This window comes from Littorina saxatilis, linkage group LG8 (genome assembly GCF_037325665.1).
Source record: "Littorina saxatilis isolate snail1 linkage group LG8, US_GU_Lsax_2.0, whole genome shotgun sequence".
Taxonomy (NCBI): Eukaryota; Metazoa; Mollusca; class Gastropoda; order Littorinimorpha; family Littorinidae; genus Littorina; species Littorina saxatilis.
In genome coordinates, this window is record NC_090252.1 from 18,999,475 (window position 1) to 19,019,474 (window position 20,000).

A 20,000-nucleotide genomic window follows, 5' to 3' on the forward strand; every position below is an offset into this window, starting at 1 on the left:
GTTTCAGATTCTAAGATGATTGCATTGCTTTCTTTATTTGTTTTTACTTGAATCAAAAACATATAGAGATATGTAATATTTATTCTAAAATGTGCTCAGAACTAAAGAAAATATGTACTATGTTTTTGCATGCTTCGCGGGGATCAGCACGACCCGTCTCAATCTTCTGGTTTTGGCTAGCCAAGCTTCGGTGGGATTGTTGATTTCCCGGTTTTTAAGTGTTGATCGTTTGGTTTCGGGCCAAAAGATTGACTAAACGTTTGATATCGCTTCACGCGACTTTTTCTTTGTTCTAGGTTGCTGGGATGGCGAACGAAGCATTGGATGAATATTTCCCAGCCAGTGGACAAGTTCGCATCATAGGCGAGCCTGGACGCTACATGGCGGAAGCAGCCTTCACTGCAACGCCCTGTGTCATTGCAAAGAGGCAAATCTCTACGACTCTGGGAGGAGGTACCTGACCAATATACATTTGTTTACGACTTTTTCTTGCAGATGGCCAAGGCCGATTTTTTTTGGGGAGTAACGATAACAAAACTGCGTATCCTTGTCCCAAGGGTATTCATATGTTGTGACTTTGTTTTCCCTTGTCTGTGGCTTGTCCTTTAAAGTATAAAAGGCTATTTAAACAATTAAAACAATAAAAACAAGAAGAGCAAACGCTCGATCGAGTCACTTTCGCAGTTCTGAATATTATATGAGGCATCAGATGGACAGGAAGAAATTGCTATTCACAACACAATGAGTCACGTTCACATAAAATTTGAGCCCGGTCACTTTTATAGTTTCCGAGAAAAGCCCAACGTTAAGTTGTGTGTTGCCGAACAGAAAAGGCTAGTTATCTCCCTTGTTTTTCTGATAACGTTCGTAAAAGGCTACAGATGTAAATACTTTGATGTAAAGAATAATCCTACAAAGTTTCAATCACATCCGATGAACTTTGTCAAAGATATAAAATGTCTAATTTTTCCTTTGACGCTGACCTGTGACCTTGAAAAAGGTCAAAGGTCAACGAAACCATCGTTAAAGTGTAGAGGTCATTGGAGGTCACGACTAAACAAAATATGAGCCCGATCGCTTTGATAGTTTCCGAGAAAAGATATAAAATGTCTAATTTTTCCTTTGACGCTGACCTGTGACCTTGAAAAAGGTCAAAGGTCAACGAAACCATCGTTAAAGTGTAGAGGTCATTGGAGGTCACGACTAAACAAAATATGAGCCCGATCGCTTTGATAGTTTCCGAGAAAAGTCCAACGTTAAGGTGGTGTCTACGGACGGCCGGCCGGCCGGCCGGCCGGACGGCCGGCCGGCCGGCCGGACAGACTAACACTGACCGATTACATAGAGTCACTTTTTCTCAAGTGACTCAACAAGTCGCGTAAGGCGAAATTACTACATTTAGTCAAGCTGTGGAACTCACAGAATGAAACTGAACGTAGTCCGCCGCTAGTGCAAAAGGCAGTGAAAGTGACGAGCCTGTTTGGCGCGGCAGCGGTTGCGCTGTGCTTCATAGCACGCTTTACTGTACCTCTCTTCGTTTTAACTTTCTGAGCGTGTTTTTAATCCAAACATATCATATCTATATGTTTTTGGAATCAGGAACCGACAAGGAATAAGATGAAATTGTTTTTAAAACGATTTCGGAAGTTTAATTTTGATCATATTTTTTATATTTTTTTATTTTCAGAGCTTGTTTTTCATCCAAATATAACATATTTATATGTTTTTGGAATCAAAACATGATAAAGAATAAGATAAACGTAAATCTGGATCGTTTTATAAAAATTATTTTTTTTTACAATTTTCAGATTTTTAATGACCAAAGTCATTAATCAATTTTTAAGCCACCAAGCTGAAATGCAATACCGAAGTCCGGCCTTTGTCGAAGACTGCTTGGCCAAATTTTCAATCAATTTGATTGAAAAATGAGGGTGTGACAGTGCCGCCTCAACTTTTACAAAAAGCCGGATATGACGTCATCAAAGACATTTATCGAAAAAAAGAAAAAAACGTCCGGGGATATCATACCCAGGAACGTTCATGCCAAATTTCTTAAAGATCGGTCCAGTAGTTTAGTCTGAATCGCTATACACACACACACACACACACGCACACACACACACACACACACACACATACACCACGACCCTCGTCTCGATTCCCCCCTCGATGTTAAAACATTTAGTCATAACTTGACTAAATGTAACAATAAAAATAATATACACTGTAGGCGCCATGTAAAAAAAAAAAAGTAAAAAAAATGCTTGTCCATGCTTACTGCAAATATTCTTGCATTACCGTCTTGTCCAAGCTTTGAGACTGTTTGGCTCAATTCGTTTTTGGCAAATGACGCAACACTTTCACAGCCTCACAAACATCGTCTTCTAGCTGCCTCAAATAGTTGAACACGGGGCAATTTGGTATCTGCACGCTAATTCGGAATCGTGTATGGAAAAGTGCATGTCAACTTGCTTATGAACGGAATCATTTTGCCCCCATTTGCTATTTTTATCAATTTTAACATTTTAATTTTGTCATATTCTTGATTTGTTATGTGTTAAACATCGTCTTCTAGCTGCCTCGTAAAGTTGAAAACGGGGCAATTCAGTATCCGCACGTTAACTCGGAATCGTAAATTGAAAGGTGCATGCCAAATTACTTTTGAATGGAATCATTTTGCCTCCATTTGCTCATTTCTTCTTTTGTTAGTTTTGTGTTGTCATATTATTGAATTGTTAGTTCATTATTTTATTTTATGTTTCGATCTGGTTTAAGATGACCGTGAGAAGGAAGGCGAAAGCAGAACGTCGTTTGCATACTACGTGAACGACGGCGTGTTTGGTTCCTTTAGCTGTGTGCTTGTGGACAAAGCGCACCCGGGGATAAAGGCCAGGCTTGTTGGGGTCAGTGACGTCTGTTTACTCTATGGATAAAGGCCAGACTTGTTGGGGTCAGTGACGTCTGTTTTCTCTATGGATAAAGGCCAGGCTTGTTGGTGTCAGTGACGTCTGTTTACTCTATGGATAAAGGCCAGGCTTGTTGGGGTCAGTGACGTCTTTTCACTCTATGGATAAAGGCCAGGCTTGTTGGGGTCAGTGACGTCTGTTTACTCTATGGATAAAGGCCAGGCTTGTTGGGGTCAGTGACGTCTTTTCACTCTATGGATAAAGGCCAGGCTTGTTGGGGTCAGTGACGTCTGTTTACTCTATGGATAAAGGCCAGGCTTGTTGGGGTCAGTGACGTCTTTTCACTCTATGGATAAAGGCCAGGGTTGTTGTGGTCAGTGACGTATTTTCCCTCTTGTATAAAGGCCAGGCTTGTTGGGGTCAGTGACGTATTTTCACTCTATGGATAAAGGTCAGGCTTGTTGGGGTCAGTGACGTCTGTTTTCTCTACGTATAAAGGCCAGGCTTGTTGGGGTCAGTGACGTATTTTCACTCTATGGATAAAGGCCAGGGTTGTTGTGGTCAGTGACGTCTTTTCCCTCTATGGATAAAGGCCAGGCTTGTTGGGGTCAGTGACGTATTTTCACTTTATGGATAAAGGCCAGGCTTGTTGGGGTCAGTGACGTATTTTCCCTCTATGGATAAAGGTCAGGCTTGTTGGGGTCAGTGATGTATTTTCACTCTATGGATAAAGGCCAGGCTTGTTGGGGTCAGTGACGTCTGTTTTCTCTATGGATAAAGGTCAGGCTTGTTGGGGTCAGTGACGTATTTTCCCTCTATGGATAAAGGCCTGGCTTGTTGGGGTCAGTGACGTCTGTTTTCTCTATGGATAAAGGCCAGGCTTGTTGGGGTCAGTGACGTCTGTTTTCTCTGTGTCTCCGTTCTCTTTTTATATTTAGTCAAGTTTTGACTAAATATTTTAACATCGAGGGGGAATCGAAACGAGGGTCGTGGTGTATGTGCGTGTGTGTGTGTGTGTGTCTGTGTGTTTGTGTGTGTGTGTGTGTGTGTAGAGCGATTCAGACTAAACTACTGGACCGATCTTTATGAAATTTGACATGAGAGTTCCTGGGTATGAAATCCCCGAACGTTTTTTTTCATTTTTTTGATAAATGTCTTTGATGACGTCATATCCGGCTTTTCGTGAAAGTTGAGGCGGCACTGTCACGCCCTCATTTTTCAACCAAATTGGTTGAAATTTTGGTCAAGTAATCTTCGACGAAGCCCGGACTTCGGTATTGCATTTCAGCTTGGTGGCTTAAAAATTAATTAATGACTTTGGTCATTAAAAATCTGAAAATTGTAAAAAAAAATAAAAATTTATAAAACGAACCAAATTTACGTTTATCTTATTCTCCATCATTTGCTGATTCCAAAAACATATACATATGTTATATTCGGATTAAAAACAAGCTCTGAAAATTAAATATATAAAAATTATTATCAAAATTAAATTGTCGAAATCAATTTAAAAACACTTTCATCTTATTCCTTGTCGGTTCCTGATTCCAAAAACATATAGATATGATATGTTTGGATTAAAAACACGCTCAGAAAGTTAAAACAAAGAGAGGTACAGAAAAGCGTGCTATCCTTCTTAGCGCAACTACTACCCCGCTCTTCTTGTCGATTTCACTGCCTTTGCCATGAGCGGTGGACTGACGATGCTACGAGTATACGGTCTTGCTGAAAAATGGCATTGCGTTCAGTTTCATTCTGTGAGTTCGACAGCTACTTGACTAAATATTGTATTTTCGCCTTACGCGACTTGTTTTGTGCTTATAGTTATCGTCGGTAGCGGCGCTGGCTTCAAAACCAGTTGTCGCTATCGGCGTCGGTTCGATCCTCACGTTCGGCGAGGGATTTATTTCCCAGAGTCAACTTTGTGCAGACTATCCTCGGTGTCCGAACACCCCCGTGTGCACGCATGCGCACGATACAGAACCTAAGTTCACAGCAAACGTGTCAGGGCTTGGAAACATGAATACACGCATGCAGAGATAAACGTACTATGGGTAGCGCCGTATACTATATGACAACTCGCTTTCCCCATGGAGAAAGCAGTCTTAATTTCCATGAGGTTAACCTCACAGGACTATATGAATGTATTCTTATCCTTTAATGTGACCGTCTTCACGTCTTCAAACCCTCAACTAGAGTAACTAATGCCCTTTAAATGTACAGTGCTTCTTGTGTAAATGATAATAAATATGCACCACTACACAAACTGTCCAAGGTTTTACATTGGATAACATCAACTGTACACTTTGATAAGGTAATACATGTATATATAGTCATGTGTCTAACTGTACCAACCAGGACTGCTTTATGGTGAATTGCCGTGGCACTTTTTAAAGAGTAACCACGATAACCTTTAACAACAATAATTCAGCATAGCAGGATAAGCTTTTTCTAAGGAATGAGAGTTTTAATGTGTTAAACACTACACTTCATCGTGTACAAAGTACCAACAAGTCTCAATTACCAAGGAAGGCAACATGGCGGTATCTAACTGCTATCTTTTCTGCGAATTTTAAGTTGGTCGCCAACAGTCCGTAATGAAATCGTTATTTTTAATATGCTGCTTGTAAGCAAGAAGCTTATACCTTAGCACAGCATTATTGATCCTCATTGTTTGAAGGGACACAACTCTTCTACAACCCAGAAAGACCCCGACAGAGCTATGACATGTTGAGAATATGGATATAAACATGAGCCAGCATGATGATAGATATACTGTCTCGAAAAATGACAACAGCATTCCGCCAACCTGCTCGCATATTGTCAATGTTCTTGATATTTTGTTATCATTTGCTAACAGTCAGCATATTTGAAATAACTCCTTCTATCGTTGTAGAAGCATCAGTCTGTTTCAGACTCCAGTCGACCCAACCGAATACCCATCCGTTGTCTACGGCCACACAATGGACGGACTAGATCGGATCATCAATGACGTCATGTTGCCGGAACTGCAAATCGGTGACGTCATCAACTTCATCAACATGGGTGCTTACAGTACGACAGTCAGTACCTCCTTCAACGGAATGCCTCGCCCGCTGATGTTTTACCACTGCTGTGACTCTTCGTGGTGAGTACATCCACCTTAGAAGTGAGAGGTGAGAATAGCGATTTGCGATAAAAGTGAAATAATACCGAGGAGTATGGGTGGAAACATTATAAGCTGTTTGGTGGCTTGTTGACAGACCAGCTTTTTTGTTGGTCCAAGGGGACTATATCGTCTTTTGTTTCATCTTTATCGACCAAGGCCGAAGGCCGCGGTTGATACATATGAGACAAAAGGCGATATGCTCCCCGAGGACCAACAACAAAGTGCTGGTTTGACGACAAGTCACCAAACATCGTTTTTGTCATCATTTTGGTTGTGCAACAAAATGCACAATAACCCACAGGGAGACGAATTTTTAGAATCCAACTCCGGGCCACTGTGACAAAGCATCGTCACAGTAGCACGAGATAACACGTCAAACTTGTATGTGACGTCAAACATAGCTTGTTGACGCTTTTCTTCCAGTCTGAAAATGTACAGAGCTGCGATCATACCTGTGAGTTCAGTAAGTGTTGAGCATATTTCTTTTCTTTTAAGTGTTTATGACTTTTCGTTGTGGATTTTGCGATTACAGAGATAAGTTGCAAATTGACCATGAGTCGCAGCGGTAATTATCAACATTGATTGGGTCTTTGAGAGTGAATGCTTACAATCGTTGTCCTCGGAAACACAAATCCAAAGCTGCGATGGTTCCACACATCAAACAATCAGCCTGATTGGCTTTTACTTTGACAATCCACGTTTCACCTGAAAGCTCAAACCCATTCATCACCTCGAGTTATTGCATGGGGAACATGAGATTTATTTCCCAGGTGTTTGTGAATGAAAACTCGTGAAAATGATGACAACAGTTATTATACACCCATACCACGTCATAGTTCATGTCTTAGCGTGGGGAGGAAAACGGCCGCCGGGGCTGATTTCGTGTTGATTCCGGCCTCACTTGTTGTATTGTATTCCTCCTATCCAGTTCAACGTGTGTGTATTTAGGCCACACACACAAATATGTTGGTTAAGGGTAACCCGACCGACCCTATTTTTTTCCCGCCGACCCTTACACTTTTTTTTCAACTAAATAAACCCAACAACAACAATCAAAACACAAAAACAACAACAATTGACACATTTTGCGAACCATAACTTCTTCTTCTTCTTCGTTCGTGGGCTGAAACTCCCACGTACACTCGTGTTTTTTTTTGCACGAGTGGAATTTTACGTCTATGACCGTTTTTTACCCCACCATTTAGGCAGCCATATGCCGTTTTCGGAGGAAGCATGCTGGGTATTTTCGTGTTTCTATAACCCACCGAACTCTGACATGGATTACAGGATCTTTTTTCGTGCGCACTTGGTCTTGTGCTTGCGTGTACACACGGGGGTGTTCGGACACCGAGGAGAGTCTGCACACAAAGTTGACTCTGAGAAATAAATCTCTCGCCGAACGTGGGGACGAACTCACGCTGACACCGGCCAACTGGATACAAATCCAGCGCGCTACCGACTGAGCTACGTCCCCGCCCGCGAACCATAACGAGACTAAGGGAAGTAACCTCGTTTGAGCTTGAGACAAAATGGTGTTTGTGATGTTTTCATATTAATATGAGGTCAACTAAATTACACCGAATAAAAAGCCTACTTGCCGACCGTATTTGTGTTAGGTCACGTTACCATAAACCAACACCAAAAAACTATCGTATTATCAAAGTTAACAAACCTTACGCCGCTAGCGCACAGCACGAGACCAAAACCCACATACGTACGGGCTGACACATAGACAGAAACGGGACATTGTCTGTCCCTCCAAACAACAGAGTAAATTTGGGTTGTATCAAGCATGTAATGTGTCTTTCAGCATGTTGTTTACCATACATGATTCGTGTGGCTTATACAATGTATACGCTTGCAACGATCGTAAATTTGATGACGAAAGTCGTTTGTTCTCAGGTGCCAGGAGACTGCTTCCCCATAATTTCACTGTTGTTCTCTGTATTCAGACCGCTTAGGTCCTCGTGATTCTTATTGATTATGCTATGTTTTTAAATCTGTGCGCAGGAACCAACTGTCTCTGGAGACTACAGACTAGGGAAGCTCACAGAGTGTGTGTAAAGGTGTTTATCTTCCAACATTTGTGTTAGCGAAGAAAGGAACGGAGAATTAGAACATTGCCTTCGAAAAGAAGTTAAGGTATAATCCTGTTCGTGCAAGTGACAGTGCACGCCACCTAGTGTCTGTCACAGAATTAACGTGGAATAAGAACATACTTTTCCTGGGAATCATACCCACAATTAGCGTTTTAACCACTGTCTGCACAGCGTGGCATTTGTGACCCTCCACCACGGAATGAGTCGCATGTCACCTTTGCATGGTTTTCATATTTTTACATTTTTCTAAAGAGTTTTTTTATGCTCTATCCAGTGGTGAAAGCCGTTTTAGAAAAGAGCGAACACTGTTTGAGTTATAAGCCCGTGACTAAGGTGACCCTCACACTGTTACCAGACACTCCCCGGACTTATATTAAGCCTAGCGCAGAACCGCGCGAGGTGAAATGCGACTCATTTCGTGGTGGAGGGTCACATTTGTTTTGGCTGATGTAGTTTTGCATACTGGCATGGTTGCATGGTTGCTGGTCTTTAACGCCCCTTCAGCCTATTTGGCTATGCAGGACCAATTCAAATGTGTTTCCTTCATGGTGGTCTTTGTGTTTGAGCTGTTGAACGATTGTCTTGGCCACAAGTATTGTTGCTGCTGTGCATGTTTCAAACACACACACACACACACACACACACACACACACGCCAGCAAACACACGCCAGCAAACACACACACACACACACACACACAAACACACACATACACACACGCGCGCGCGCGTCAGCACACACACGCCAGCAAATACACGCCAGCAAGCACACACACACACACACACACACACACACACACACACACACACACACACACACACACACACATTGTGACCGGATCTGACAAAATGGTAGATAACCCGCGGGAACCTCCTTTGAGATACAGTGAATATACCAATGTAGGTCAATTATGGGAGAATTGGGTTATTGGCATTTTGGGATAGTTTTGACACTTCTACACACATATTTGCCTGTTTTTGGATGTCAGTGGCTTATAAATGCCTCCAAATCGATATTTAATCAACCTACCATGCTCTAAATAAAGACAAAGGACGCTATAATTGACTGACTTTTCAACAAGAATGACAGCATAATCCTTTACAGAACCCCATCATGTCGTATAGCGTTCGAAAGGTCACTGTGTCTATTTTTAAACCAGCTTCTAGGTTAAATTATGTTGGCCAACCATGAAGTTTTACACGCAATTCTTTGGGTGTAAACAAGAAAGAAGCTTCTACCAATCAGCAGCCACTTTCGAAAACTTTCTTGGTAACAATGTCAGTTCTCGGCTGAAACAGCACTCGTGATTGGTCGAAGCGGTCTTAAGGGGAAATAATGCCTCTCTACCGCTTGTGTTCGTATGTTGCGATTGACTGCGAACATGGAGAAACGATTAGCGTTTCTGCTGAATTCTTGCAAAGCAGGTTACATTTTCGATGCGGAAGGAGAAGAATTGAAGTCGTTGATTGACGATTACTTCCTCTCTGACGGGAATCAGTGTAGTGAGCGTCCAGAGAGCGATAGCTAGTCAAGCGATTGTGACAGTGAGAGGGACGTAACGAACGTCGAACTGAAAACCAGCTGCCTGACAACTTTGTACTCTGAACCAAGAAAACCACAAACAACTGTCGACTAAACTTGTTCAAGTCATGATCATGTGTTGACTAGTCTTAGTAATCGTCCCTGTTTCAATTTGCTATCTCCTCCTAGTGACAAAGAAATTATCACGGTTTTAGGCTTGGCGTTTTCTTCAAACATGTCCTTTAACATGTGCAAAGTATAAACAACAAAAGTAAGCACTCGTTTTCGTCTGTTGTACACAATCCGGATATATGACAAAACGGATGCAAAGAAAACGATGGTGACAAAAGCTCAAATTAAGCGCATGCGTACAAAGCGGTGTAAGCAAAGTTCCAATACCTGAATAAGCCTACCAATGATAAAGGCTATTAATGGTGGTGGAAGCGCCCGTGCGTGTACCAACCATACACACACACACACACACACATGCACACACACACACACACACACACACACACACACACACACACACACACACACACTAATTGTATTGATTGGAGTGTGTGTGTTTGTGTGTGTGTGTGTGTGTGTGTGTGTGTGTTTGTGTGTGTGTGTGTGTGTGTGTGTGTGTGTGTTTGTGTGTGTGTGTGTGTGTATGTGTGTGTGTGTGTGTGTGGGTGTGTGTTATTAATTAATTACCAAACTGTCTACAAGGGATACACACTCTTTTTATATGAAGAGGTAAGGTTTCTTACAATGTGTTTCTTGCCCCCTTACAGACAATTTCTAGTCCAACAATGTGAATCCCCAGAGGACTGGGCCATTCTTGCATGACACGGTGAGGGTTCAATCTAGTGAATGAGCATAAGCGAAGAAGACGTTTTTTGTCAAGTTGCTAGTATTTTAATTTTCTTCATTTTAAATAATGTTTTGATGTGTACGCAGAAGCATTATACTAGGCTGAAAATGTGACTGTTCGTTGTCGAAAGGGGAATGAAACAAAATGTACAGAAAGGTTACGAAGAGGCAATACTCATCGAGGCTTCGAACTGACAGTAATAACTCAGTGGCACTCACTTAAAGCAGCAATATACATTTCAATAATGACCAAAATTCACAGTAGGAAAAACGCCCCAATGACCTAAAACTGTTCCATTTCTCGGACACTCGATCAGTTTTTGAAGTTTAGAACTGGCAGAATTCATCAGAAAACACTAGTGCTCGTTTATATGCACAGTAACTGTGCGTGTTACTTTTTCTAAGGCCAACAGAAAAATTGAATACAGATAACCAAACCGACCCTATTTCTTCTGACGACCTTTTTCCTCCACTCTGAAAGAAAACAAGATACAAGATACAAAATACAAGATATTTATTCACCAATTTTGCAAAAGGATTTCATCTTGGCACGGCACGGTAAAAATAAAATAAAAACCAACCAGACACATATGCAGACACACATCACCATGCATGCATACATACGTACATTACACTGTCATGCACACACAGACACAACTCACACACACACACACACACACACACACACACACACACACACACAATTATTTACATACTCACACATAACCAGCCACATATCTACATCACAAATTCACACCGTCGCCTTGTGAAGGTAAAAACCATATCAAAAATAGCCACCTAACTACCTACCAATGATCATGTCATCATTACCAAACATTTCTCCACAAATACAACAACACACAGTAGCTCAACCACCAAACGTTTTCAGTTTCAATAGCGTTGATCTACTTCGGCAACAGTCGTTCTTCCTTTACCTTTCTGCAACACACCCACAGCAGTATCACCACCAGAGGCACAACAACACACGCCACGCAAGCAACAGCCGCGCCCAGGTGTTCCATGGCAAGGGAGGCAATGCAGCCAGCGGCAGCGAGAAGCATCAAGACGGTCAGAACGATCACGAAGCGTGAAGGTCTGGGCTTGGTGTTCTTTGGCACGTGGCTCACTGCTGTGTAGTCCCCGTGAATAACCTCAACCACTCCCTCCACGGCCTCTTTCCTGCTGGCTGGGTCTGTCTGTGAGAAAGGAAAACAAGTCGCGTAAGGCGAAATTACTACATTTAGTCAAGCTGTGGAACTCACAGAATGAAACTGAACGCACTGCATTTTTTCACAATGACCGTAGTCCGCCGCTTGTGCAAAACGGAGTGAAACCAGAGACTATAGAGTATACAGAGACGCTTCATTCGGCGCTGAAAATTGAAACAGGAAGCCCTGTGGCGCCACCACGCGGAAACATGTAAAAACCTACTTTCCCTTTCCACAGCAGTAGCGATATCGTGCAGCACAACCATGGCCGCACCAAAAAGAAAACACAGCGGGGCATGGTCTTTGGCCATCAATTGCTCAAACTCACATGCCAAAGGCTTCAGGATGTTCAAATTTCCTGAGGAAGAGAGCAAGTGAGGATTGTTTTTTTGGTTTTTTTCTCTCGTTAAATGTCGGAAAATCAGTAAAAAGTGTAGCGTCGAACTGCGTGTATTCTACCAGAACAGAGAAAACACACACTGTACACAAGCTCAACAATGTAATTGCGCAGTTGTTTAATTAACATCAGGCTTAATTTTGTTTTGAAGGACAACTGAACAATTGATTCTATTCTTCGTCCAAGCGCAAAAGTCGAAAACTTCTCAAACTAGAATACTTGTGACGATGCTGTTCAAAGTGTCATCCAGTCGGTCCGTACCTCGTTAATTCATCTCAATTCATGTGTGTGTGTGTGTGTGTGTGTGTGTGTGTGTGTGTGCGTGTGTGCGTGTGTGTGTGTGTGTGTGTGTGCGTGCGTGCGTGTGTGTGTGTGTGTGTGTGTAACTGACTCGGAGAGAGAGGGAGAGAGAGAGAGAGAGAGAGAGAGAGAGAGAGAGAGAGAGAGAGAGAGAGAGAGAGAGAGAGAGAGAGAGAGAGAGAGAGAGAGAGAGGGAGACAATGACACTGACAATGACAAATCTTTATTTTTCGAGGGTAACGCGAATAAGAATATATATGCTTTTTTGCAACTGGCCCTCGCCCTAAAGAGGGACTAAACTATTTTACTACAACTATGACTAGGAAACAAAAAGAGAGAGAGAGACATAGAGAGAGAGAGAGAGAGAGAGAGAGAGAGAGAGAGAGAGAGAGAGAGAGAGAGAGAGAGAGAGAGAGAGACTAGAGAGAGAGAGAGAGAGAGCTTTCTGAACAAGAAAGAAGCAACCGATAAGAAATAAGACAATCATCGATCGATCAAGATTCTTTAATTAAAGTCAGCTAGGTCACAATAATGTTGTTTAAGTTGCTGTATTTTACAGTTTTCCTTACATGATAATTTCTTAGCACCGTGCAATTGACTACCCATTTCACTTTAGAGGTGCTGGGACGACGCCAAGTTGACTAAATGCCTTAGTTACCGATTTGACCGGGAACTATTTCGTTAACGATTTATTCCTGACATATTTTCTCAGGCTTAAGTGACCATGTATACAGTATGTTTTTGTATTTGACTAAAACACACAAAAATAACGACGATTAGTTCGTGAAAAGACACCGACTTGAATCATGTTTGCATAACTACAGCGATGCAGCGGGTATTGCCGCCTAAGTAAATTTGATTTAATTTTAATCTACACCATTTTCTGCGGTGTTTTTATGGTCATTTAAAAAGGATGTTCACAAACAAACATATTTTTTCGTTCAGTTACTTTTTGCAGCACTGTCAGCCGGACAGAACAGACAGTATGTTAATATAAACGTGATATAAACACAGCCGACAGCAGCCGCTATACGCGAACTTCCTTGTGCGGCAGGGAGTGGCTCTTTTCCCGCGCGTTGGCGGCCGGTCTCACTTTCGCACCGCAGCGCAAAGAAGGATGAAGCGTCTCTGTATACTCTATAGTCTCTGGTGAAACTGACGAGCCTGTTCAGCGCGGTAGTGGTTTCGCTGTGCTGTACCTCTCTTCGTTTAAACTTTCTGAGCGTGTTTTTATCATTCGACGACGAGAACGAAGTCAAAGCCGAGAATCCAATCAGTGTCAGATCTTGACCCGGATCAGCCGACGATGAAAACGAGGATGAAGTCGAGAACCCTATCAGTTAGCTCATGCACGAGATCATTCGACGACGTAGACGAAGTTGAGTTCCCGATCAGTGTTAGATCAGGATCAGTCGAAGACGAGAACGCGGACGAAGCTGACAGGTTCCACATCAGGAACAGCATCGAGAACAGGCTCAATGTCCTGAGGACTGGATTTACAGGCTTGACATCCAGGCTGGATTCACAGCAGGATCTGTTAAACAAATTTTGATCTAAGTAATCTGATCATAAGACCTAAACCAGAGTCACCAAACCTTGTGTGTTTATCTCCAAGATCAAACAACAATTCAATTTTGCTGCTAAACTTGAACCTAACATTTTACAAATATGAACTTCCAATGTCCACATGAAAAATCTTCCTTCAAAAATAATCTAAGTTCCGATTCACAATCAGAACATGAAGATTCTTCTTCGAAAATATTTACAAGTTAACTTTCTTCAATTTTTTTTTTTTTTTTTTTTTTTATTTTTTTTTTTTTTACACCAGAGTTCCCATTTAATTACAAGAAACACATTCACAGATACTTCAATATGTTGTTACTGGACTCCGAGTGCCTTTTTAGTTTCTACAAAATAATAGCACTGATGATCTAACGAGTAACGTGATCAAGTTCAGTTAGATCTAAGTTATAACAATGTACAGTCAGAATCACCAGCATCAGAGTGTGCCAGTATGCATGCGGTCTGTGGCTCCCATACGCGTGCATGCTTTTTAATTAGAGGGTGTATTTTAGTTTTACGACAAGAAAAAGAAGTTCTTTCCTACAAAACATCCAAAATATCCGAATTAGATGTTGTCGTAGAACATGTGTTGCACACAGCAAACATTTTGAAATCTCCGAAGGTTTTTTTTTTTTTTTTTTTTTTTAATAATGAAAAAACCCAAAAGACAAAGGATGAGAAGAGTTCAGTAATAACATCTCTGCTCAAAAACCAAGATTCAGCTTCAATGTGGAGATGGAGGTTTATCGCCACAACAAGAAGATACAAAGTCTACAGAAGTAAAAAAAATCTTCCAACCTGTGTAAATAAGCATGTAAACCACCACAGATTTTTTTTATTTTAATTTTTTTGTTTTTTTCCTTTTTTATTAATTTTTTTTTTTATTATTATGAAACACGAAGTTTCATTTCATTTTCAAACATGAGTGTTAAATTTACGGGAGTACCGTATCTAAATTTGCTAATGCACATTTTAGCAATAAGAACTAAATGGTTAATGATATCTAGACATACGCTGCCTGCATTTTCAACACAAACAACCCCAAGTAGTACAGATTTTGCGTTAAGTTTAACACGTACACCAGTTTTATCTAGTATAGTGTTTTCGACGTGTTTCCATAAAGGCTTAACTTTACTACAATCACAGAAAAAATGTTCGATGTAGTCTCTTTCGTGTGTGCAGTATGGACAATATTCACTGTCAGACAGTCCCATTTTTTGTAGAAGAATGTTTGTGGGATAGATGTTGTGAACAATTTTCCAGTGCAATTCTCGTAGTCTTGATTCTTTTGTTGCGTTTTTTGCTATAGACCAGCATGTTTCATGTTTCATGTTTAATTGATTTAATTTTGACGTCAATGAAACTTTCTTCAAAGTTGTTATTTTCCTTTTGCAAAAGTATTCACAAAGTCAAAATTGCTTTTAAAACATGACAACTTATGACCTCTCTAACTTCCTGTCCAATTATAGACACACAAGGTCAAGGTCAAACATGTTCTACAAATTCACAACTAAATTATCTCAAATAACAGCCTTTCGCACTTCCAAAGAATTTTCACAACAGGTTATGAAAATTAAAACAACATGCTTCCGCCATTTTGAGTTCAAGGGACACAACTCTCCGCTCTTCCTTCAATGGACATAACCCACTTTCCCCAGAAATAGTTACTCATTGTCCGTAAATTCATCTTCACACTCTCATTCAAAATCCAAGCCCTCCTGCTTCACATTATAACAACATGTATCCATTTACATTTTAGGAATCTCCTAAATCATTTTTACATCAGGTAGCTTCAAAGTTATTTACCATGTGGGACCATGAGGTCCGCCATTTTGAAAAACGAAAAATGCATGGCCAAACTATCTACAAGCGCATAGGCAATTAGAAAATGTTACCAACCTCCTATCCCAAATAATACCTACTACAATCGAACATAAACCAAACTGAAACTCAGAAAATAAAGCACATATTCACACATTCTTTCCAACATACTAAGGGTCTTGCTAGTTACAGAATATTCAGCATAACACGCTCACACTGCAGACTCAACATTTTCGCTCACCATAATATCCCGTGATAGGATGAATCTCTGAGCAAAACATCATCTTGACAGAAGCCATTTGAACAAGGGCTTTCTTCCTTGAAGACACCACACCACACTGTTCTAGGGAAACGGAATTCAAACAAGCCTTCACACTTTCCGTCCTGTCAGGAGAACAAAAAGCAATGTACTCACGTTAAAATGACGAACACGGAACGAATAACAGCGACGTTTCGACCAAAGGGTCTTCTTCAGGCACAAAAACACAAAAGTACACACACAAAAAAGAAGAAGAAATACGATAGAACACATAAAGAGGAGAAAAAAAAAAGAAAAAAAAAACTCGGGTAGCTTCCCTTGCTTCTCTGTCTTTGTCACCTGTTGGTTTGTGCAGTGCAGTTGTTTTGTCAGTTGTTCTCCTCTTTATTTGTTCTATCGTCTTTCTTCTTCTTTTTTGTGTGTGTACTTTTGTGTTTTTGTGCCTGAAGAAGACCCTTAGGTCGAAACGTCGCTGTTATTCGTTCCATGTTCGTCATTTTAACGTGAGTACATTGCTTTTTGGTCTCTTTATTGTTCCCTCTCACTTGCAGTCGCCATTGTTTAATACTTTTGTCCTGTCAGGAGTTCAATCGAGAACCACCTGAGACCGACACTTCATGTCCTCGCGCTGTGAGTTTAGGTTACAACTGCCGTCCTGTCCGTCACACTCACGTGGCCGTCTCACTTCTGACACTAGGTTCTATAACTCGTTTAAGCTTGTTTTGTTTTCCTAACCTGACTTCCCTCCCTTCTACCACATATCTCGGCAAAACTGAAAACCATCCGGTTTAACAAAAGTGAACCGTGACATATAATTAAGGACCCAGCAAAGCAAAACCACAAAAGATTTTCAAAATCTGATATGACGAAAGCTTTAGAATAGTGTAAACAAGGTTGTGTCAAAAAATTAAGGATGTAGCTTAAAAACTGAGGCAGATAGGACCTAAAAACAATTAAGTAAGAATATCGCAATTCCGTAAATTGATTTTCGACATTTTTCATTAAATTTATTTTTGTGAGAAAACCAGTACAAATAGGCAACATTACAATATGTTTCCTGAAAATAAGATATGTGTTGATGATTTGGACCAAATTCTAACTCAAACAACCAAACCAAACTGAAAACACAAAATTGGAACAAAAATACCAAAATTTCAGCTGATTCTGCTACCTTAAGTTTACGTGGAACTTTTGCAACAAATCAGTAGGGAGGGGGGAGGGGGGGATTAAAACATTGAAGGCAGGCAATATTAAGAAGGCGAGGGAATATAACAGTTATGTTTAAGGTCAAGTGATTTTTAATGATGATTTCAACGTTGTACATTTTTCTGGAAGTTTTGTTTCAAAAGTTAGAATAGCGTTTTGATTTGAATATTCTAGAAAGGTAGACAACATTCGATAGGTTGGAGAATAGGAAACGTTCTGTCTAGGGTCAAGTGATTACATGTACTATCTAAAATCAGAATTAATACCTTAAACTACCTTTCGAGTAAACGCCTACCCCCTACTTTTGGTCAAGATCTCCCATCCCCATTTTTGATCATTAGAGTAAATGGAAATAAAAAAGATTATTCATTCTGCTGTTTGTTTTTCGTTTTTACATTTAGTCAAGTTTTGACTAAATGTTTTAACATAGAGGGGGAATCGAGACGAGAGTCGTGGTGTATGTTTGTGTGCGTGTGTGTCTGTGCGTGTGTGTGTGTGTAGAGCGATTCAGAGTAAACTACTTGACCGATCTTTATGACATTTTACATGAAAGTTCCTGGGTATGATATCCCCAGATTTTATTTTCATTTTTTCGATAAATGTCTTTTATGACGTCATATCCGACTTTTTGTAAAAATTGAGGCGGCACTGTCGCACCTTCATTTTTCAATCAAATTGATTGAAATTTTGGCCAAGCAATCTTCGACAAAGGCCGGACTTCGGTATTGCATTTCAGCATGGAGGCCTAACAATTAATTAATGACTTTGGTCATTACAAATCTGAAAATTGTAATATTTTTTTTTATATAAAACGATCCAAATTTACGTTAATCTTATTTTACATCATTTCCTGATTCCAAAAACATATAAATATGTTATATTTGGATTAAAAACAAGCTCTGAAAATTAAACATATAAAAAATATGATCAAAATTAAATTTCCGAAATCGATTTAAAAACAATTTCATCTTATTCCTTGTCGGTTCCTGATTCCAAAAACATATAGATAGGATATGTTTGGATTAAAAACACGCTCAGAAAGTTAAAACGAAGAGAGGTACAGAAAAGCGTGCTATGCAGCACAGCGAAACCACTACCGCGCTGAACAGGCTCGTCAGTTTCACTCCGTTATGCACAAGCGGCGGACTACGGTCATTGTGAAAAAATGCAGTGCGTTCAGTTTCATTCTGTGAGTTCCACAGCTTGACTAAATGTAGTAATTTCGCCTTACGCGACTTGTTAATTGTTTCCCTTCCTTGGAAATGTTTCGCGCGCAGCAGAGATTTCAGTGTGATAAGATGCCGCGAATGAATTCCGACACAGTGGAGTTTAAACTCTAAGCGCTAGAACACCAGGACAACAATATGGAAGTCTGTCACAAACAGCACGTGAGTACGGAGTAGACAGAAAAATGATTCGAGAGTGGCTAGAGAATCGCGAAACATGTTTGATGCCTCGGACTGGGAGGGAAAAGAAGAAAACTTCATCTTGGGCGGGTAGTGATGTCTGAAGAGGTTCTTTCTTTCTTTCTTTATTTGGTGTTTAACGTCGTTTTCAACCACGAAGGTTATATCGCGACGAGGGAAAGAGGGGAGATGGGATAGGGGAAAGGGGGGAGATGGGATAGAGCCACTTGTTAAGTGTTTCTTGTTCACAAAAGCACTAATCAAAAAATTGCTCCAGGGGCTTGCAACGTAGTACAATATATGACCTTACTGGGAGAATGCAAGTTTCCAGTACAAAGGACTTAACATTTCTTACATACTGCTTGACTAAAATCTTTACAAACATTGACTATATTCTATACAAGAACCACTTAACAAGGGTAAAAGGAGAAACAGAATCCGTTAGTCGCCTCTTACGACATGCGGGGTGCAGAGAAATAAGGATGTGGAAAAGAAGACTTTTGGTAAGTGAAATAAAGGTGATGGATCCAGTCAGGTAGAAATAAGACAACAAAAAAAGAATTGGAAAACTGCAGGGAATAGTAGGGAGAGTTTTCTTGGAAGGAAATATAGGTGAAAGGACTGGTAAGGCAGAAATAAGACAAAAGAAGAGAAGTAAAGGGGTGGGGTAGCTCTGTTTAAACGCTCCCGCCGCGTGAAGGCGACCCCATGGGAGCTCTGAAGAGGTTGCTTTTGGTGTTCTTAGATTTCTTGTAGAGGACAGTGTCGTCAGGAACAGAGATCTGCAAAGAAGAGCATTGGAACAGGTCGGTGGCCTTCACCCTGACGGCTTTGCTGCTTCACCCATGTGGATAAAGCGTTGCAATAACGCATCCTTTGAACAATTCCATGCCAAGTGACCAAAATATTGTTATTCTTGCAAAGGAACCGCTCCAGCAAATAAAGGGTATAGTACCTAGTAAACGCCCACCCCCAACCTTTGGGCTACATTGGTGCATGTGGGGCGGGGGGGGGGGGGGCATATACAATGTAGTTTACGGTAGTTTCTGTTGAACTTTCGCAATGAAGTCACAAGGGCGGTTTGTTTGGAACATTCGGCAGCCAGGGGGATATGAAACATTCTGTCTAAGGTCGAGCGATGAATAACTCAATTTAGCGTTTTATTGTTGTTGTTTTTGCGTTTTGTATTATGTTGAGAGAAAAAAGTCTGAAGGGCGGTTGGATTTAACACGTTATAAAAGATAGGCAACACTTGGTAGGTGGAAGAATATTAAACATTCTTTCTTAGGGTCAAAAGGTTTTTAATTA

At 40.8% G+C, this 20,000-nt stretch overlaps 1 protein-coding gene across 4 annotated transcripts in view; it reads left to right on the plus strand.

Annotated features, from left to right (window-relative positions):
* Positions 1-6: 6 nt before the first annotated feature.
* The window catches only part of LOC138972987 (ornithine decarboxylase-like), a 29,874-nt gene continuing 9,880 nt past the window's right edge, over positions 7-20,000 (plus strand). For 2 of the 4 annotated variants that reach the window (XR_011457837.1, XM_070345650.1), the window contains exons 1-4: positions 7-453; positions 2,776-2,903; positions 5,822-6,033; positions 8,065-8,120. Coding sequence is in view for 1 of the 4 variants with exons in the window: in XM_070345650.1 (XP_070201751.1) it covers positions 306-453; positions 2,776-2,903; positions 5,822-6,033; positions 8,065-8,095 (519 nt within the window). In the remaining 3 variants the exon portion in view is untranslated. Of the gene's footprint in view, positions 454-2,775; positions 2,904-3,772; positions 3,796-5,821; positions 6,034-8,064; positions 8,806-20,000 lie in introns of those variants that run through there. The other 2 variants (XR_011457838.1, XR_011457839.1) reach the window with 2 other exon arrangements.